This window comes from Lactuca sativa, chromosome 4 (genome assembly GCF_002870075.4).
Source record: "Lactuca sativa cultivar Salinas chromosome 4, Lsat_Salinas_v11, whole genome shotgun sequence".
Classification (NCBI taxonomy): Eukaryota; Viridiplantae; Streptophyta; class Magnoliopsida; order Asterales; family Asteraceae; genus Lactuca; species Lactuca sativa.
Window position 1 is genome coordinate 331460031 of NC_056626.2, and position 4829 is coordinate 331464859.

General features: G+C 29.0%; 1 protein-coding gene across 3 annotated transcripts; it reads left to right on the top strand.

The window, feature by feature from the left end:
* Nucleotides 1-278: 278 nt before the first annotated feature.
* On the top strand, nt 279-4285 carry LOC111917917 (homogentisate phytyltransferase 1, chloroplastic). 3 transcript variants are annotated; one of them, XM_023913555.3, is made up of 10 exons: nt 279-584; nt 877-960; nt 1082-1240; nt 1330-1419; nt 1542-1643; nt 1787-1882; nt 1985-2056; nt 2338-2433; nt 3868-3972; nt 4107-4285. In XM_023913555.3, exons 1-10 carry the CDS (start codon nt 429-431, stop codon nt 4149-4151), a joined length of 1005 nt encoding a protein of 334 aa, XP_023769323.1. In that variant the 5' UTR covers nt 279-428; the 3' UTR covers nt 4152-4285. The 3 variants fall into 3 exon arrangements, 2 of the variants coding, with proteins under 2 accessions (XP_023769323.1, XP_023769324.1); XM_023913556.3 differs by lacking the exon at nt 1542-1643 and having other exon boundaries at nt 306-584; XR_002859055.3 differs by lacking the exon at nt 4107-4285 and having other exon boundaries at nt 307-584; nt 2325-2433.
* Nucleotides 4286-4829: the final 544 nt, after the last annotated feature.

Genomic DNA, 4829 nt, shown 5'->3' on the forward strand with positions numbered 1-4829 from the left:
ATATATATATATATATATATATATATATATATATATATATATATATATATATATATATATATATATATATATATATATATATATATATATAATAAAGATCCTGTCTATATTTGTGTCGAGAGTTGTTATGCTTACACTTAGGAAGCTTATCCGGTTCAATCCTATCACGTCATGTGTAACAGATACAATGACTAGATTAATTACAAAAGTCAAACGATACACCAATTCAAGGAAGAAGATACATCAGAAATTGTGTTCTTAACTAAAAAAAGCCAAAGGGCATCACCAATTTCCACCAACTAACCACTTCTTCATTTATTGTTGGTCTATATATGGAAAACTAGAAGTTTCAAGGAATTAATCACAAATTGGATCTGGACATTCAAGTATCAATTTTGAGTGATTGAATCATCAAATCAAGTCATAAAATGAACTATCCAAGAAGAAGAACACAAGTTCTGAAAAGTGATGCTCCCAATCCACATGGGTCTGCAGTTGTTCGTCCCCAAATCGATAGCAAATTATTTAGAGCTAAGTTAAATGTTATTTACAGATACGCAAAACCTTACACGCTTGGAGGAATGGTATGATTTTTAATTCTTAACAACACTTGCGACACATTATCATTTTCGCTACAATATATAAAAGTACCGAAAATATAAGTCATGGAAAACAAATTATTGATTGTAAAATGGTACAATTTTAAAAAGTTTCCTAAACAAAAAATATTTGGCGATAAATAAAGTAGTCGCCAAGAGTTTCGTGCATATATCAGTGTTAATATGATCATTTCTTGTTTTATTTAAATTACGACATATCTTTTAGATAATATTGTTGGTGAAATTTAGTTAACCGCGCGTGTCCTTGATGGAGTAGGTGTTGTCCATCATCTCAACGTCTTTGCTAACCGTCAACAAACTTTCAGATTTTACTCCATCTTTTTTCATTGGAGTTTTGCAGGTTGGCAGCTAGCATCTTCTAATTCCAAAATTACATGAATTTAATTTGTGAAGAAATAAATTTGATAATTTTAAACTTCAAATAACATTTCATGTACATTTGGTTCTAAACAATACTTTAGGTGATCATTGGTGGTAGTTTGGCCAACTCATATGTTGCAGCCATAAATCAACTCTCAGATATTGACATCGACAAGGTTAACAAGCCATATTTGCCATTGCCATCAGGCGAGCTTTCTGTTAAAACTGCCATTCGCCTCACCTCTTTGTACGCTATTTTGGTACGATAAAACAATAAATTAAATTTCCTAATTGATTAATATCAAATCTTGGCCTTAAAACAATGGTGTCTTTTTTATGGTTATATTAGGGTTTTTTCCTTGGATGGAGTACCAAATCATGGCCATTAAAGTTGGGTCTCTTGTTATGGTATGCTTCTGGAACAGCCTATTCAGTTCACGTGAGTCTAATCTCTTTATATATATGCATTTCACTTACAATTTTATATAAATGTGATCAAAATGTCTAGCACCATATATATAAACATCTTAATTAACCTTGGCTGTGCATATATACTTGTAGCTACCGTTACTACGTTGGAAGAAAAATCCTGCACTTGCCGCAGTGTCCATCTCATTAGGTCTAGGAGTAGGCATTAATATTTTGTTCCACCTCCACGTACAGGTTTACTATTTATTTACACAAATTTATCCAAACATAAATATTTGCCTAATTAACTAGCTATACATATATAAATATTATGCTTGAGCAAAAAAAGTATTACTAATTTCGACCAAAATTATATTCAACTGAGATGAACATTACAGGCATGCATATACGGAAGACCACTCATGCTTTCGAAGCATGCTATTTTTGTATCTGGAATCATGTGCATCTTTGGTTTAGTTGCCGCACTATTTAAGGTACATAAACGATGTTACCTACAAATAAAATAATTATATCTTGTATTATTTATATATGTTGATATATATTGTACTTAATAATATATAAATTGTGAGTTTTAGGACATTCCTGATGTCGAGGGAGACAAGATAAACGGAGTTAACTCACTGGCATCGCAAGTCGGGAAAAAACCAGTAAGTTCCAAACACTATATATCTATAATGATTCATGACCTTTTGGTACCAATATCCAATCCGCCTAGAAAAGTATTTAAATTAAATATAGAAATCAATATCCTTCTATCTTTTGTTCTTATCAATAATCCTTTTCATTATATCAAGACAAGATTCAAACTCAAAAGAGGGGATTAAAAGACGGAATTAATCTCAAATATTATTGTTTTATATGAGTAGAAGGACTTATATAAATAAAAAGTAAGATGATATTTAATTTCTTTGTTAGAATACTTCTGCAGGTGTTTTGGCTTTGTATATGGCTCCTTGAAATGGCATATGGTGTGGCAATATTAATAGGCTTATCATCAACATATTTTTGGATTGGATCGATAATGGTAACATATTTTTAATAATCTTATTGAACTACAATTAGATTTTGCTTTCAGTTGTATAATTTGCGTCTCCTTTAGTGGTTATGAAAACGTATTTTTTAGGATTAAACTCTGTTTCTATTTCTCGTTTCACACTTGTTTAATAAAGACAAGATAGTAAAATATACAATCTTCCTTGAACTATAATCACGAAAATGTCAATATATTTTTTTGTAACATTAAATTTCACCTGTCTCACACAATACTTGAATCATCACATAGGCTAAAAGGCTGTTAGTCTATAGATGATTATAATTTTATTGAAGATGCCTTAGTTATCTTTAAAAAAAAATATTTCGAAGGATCATTAGTTGAAGGATGTATAATGTAATTTGGCAATACTATGTTTTCAACGATGTGGACTTGAGCTTTCTTTGTTTTGTATTTCTCCTATTCAATGTTTTAAAATTTGGTTTTTAGTTGAACCGTTATGATGGTCGGTATCCGGTTCAAACCGGTTCGACCGCTAGGTCAACTGATTTCTATATTTTTCATGTTTTTTCCTATTTTCCTACAGATACATACATATATAAATTATGAATTTAATGTTTATAAGTTCAAACATTAAAAATACCCATAAAAATAAGTTGTATATGAATGCAAATGAATTAAAATAACACATAACCAAAAGTTTTAGTGTTTTACATCAATCCATATACGTTAAAATCAAAATAAAGTATCATACTGAAACTGGTGATAGCTGAACCGCTCCTTCCTCCGTTTCTCGGTCCAACCGGTTCGATCGGTTGGTTCAAACTAATTTTTAAAACATTGCTCCCATTAGATGTGACGGATAAAGTTTACTTTCTATAAAATACGCTTAAAATATATTTTTGAAAATAACCTCAAATTTGGGGATTGAACATAAAAGTAAAAGTATTTTAAAATTTTAAGAAAGTTTGTACTTAAAAGAAAAACTAAACTATCGATTTATATGACAGATAAAAATTAAATAATTTTGTATTCTAACAACCGGATATCTAAATAAATACTTTTCTTTTATAACAATTAGATATCAAAATCAATTTATATTACATATAAAAAATTTATTATGTTACAATATTTAACTATGATTTCCTTCAACTGTAAAATTTATAACATAACCTTTTTCATCTTGAAAATATATCATATTGTTATAATTGAAGAGAATAAATAATTATTAATTTCGAAATACTTTTAATAATAAACAGCTATTATAATATAAAAAAAATATCAGTCTTATTAAATCTACTTAATTAGTAAAAAAAATGCTGGGCAGTTAGCTTATGTATAAAAAGTTATTGCTTTTGTTATGTATGATTTTAGACGGTTAGAAAAAAAAAATGCGAACAAAAATTAAAAAATGACTAATTACAAGCTCATGAAAACATTACATCATCTAACTGTTATTATCAATAGGTAATCAGTCATAGCATTCTTGGTTTTATACTATGGAAAGAAGCAAACTTGGTTGATCTCGAAAGCGACCAAGCCATTGAGTCATTCTATAGATTTATATGGAAGGTAATTACTTGTAAATTAACTTTATTACATGTTATATTATCTCATTTAGCATAATTTGATAAATATTTAATTTAGAAATCCCATTTTGTGACATGTAGTCACTCACACATCACAAAAATTATTTCGTTTTGCAGTTACGAGGTGTCGAGGACTTATTGATGCCCTTATTAAGATTTTAAGAAGGAAAAGTGGCAACTTGTTGTGAATTCTTCATGTTTTGGATTTTCTTCTTATCATTTCATTTTTGTGTGTTTGTTATTGTATTTTTAAATAAAACCTCTTGAATGAATAAATCATAAAAATTAAGTGATCATAGTTCGATTTTTATTTTTGATAACATTCTGTGGCTTTTGTTTTGGATAACCATCTTAGAAGATAATGTTTTGGGTAATGAATATAAGAACTGCTGGAAACTCTTATTGTTGTTGGGTGGAAGAATGAAACTTTTATATCGGGGAGGGGATGGTTTCCCAAACCCGTCCTGATATCTTTCGGATATCTTATCGGGACGTCCCATCGGGTTTTGGGTATCTTATTGGGTTTGCAACAATTCATAACGAAATCTTTATTCCGTTTTAAAGTACCATGATGTCTTATAAAAAATACATGTTCTAGCCTCCCTTTTAAATTATAAAGATGATGCATCACTTTAATAAAATAATCTAGACATTATATTAAAAATTATTTGATTTAATTTTAGCGTAAAACATCAAAATATAAAAAAAAAAAATGACATTTTACACCAGATTGTTAATAATTAAAAAGATTGTCTACACTAAGTATTTTTATCTTTGAATGCGTACAACTAACATCAAAAGAATTTGAACATGTTATATATAATCGGAACGGGATGGGAC

Bases quoted from the DNA above. Each gene is read 5' to 3' on its own strand.
- LOC111917917 (XM_023913555.3), top strand. From the start codon at position 429: ATGAACTATCCAAGAAGAAGAACACAAGTTCTGAAAAGTGATGCTCCC. The intron at 1,241-1,329 runs GTACGATAAAAC...TGGTTATATTAG, and splicing joins CCTCTTTGTACGCTATTTTG to GGTTTTTTCCTTGGATGGAG. The intron at 2,057-2,337 runs GTAAGTTCCAAA...ATACTTCTGCAG, and splicing joins CGCAAGTCGGGAAAAAACCA to GTGTTTTGGCTTTGTATATG.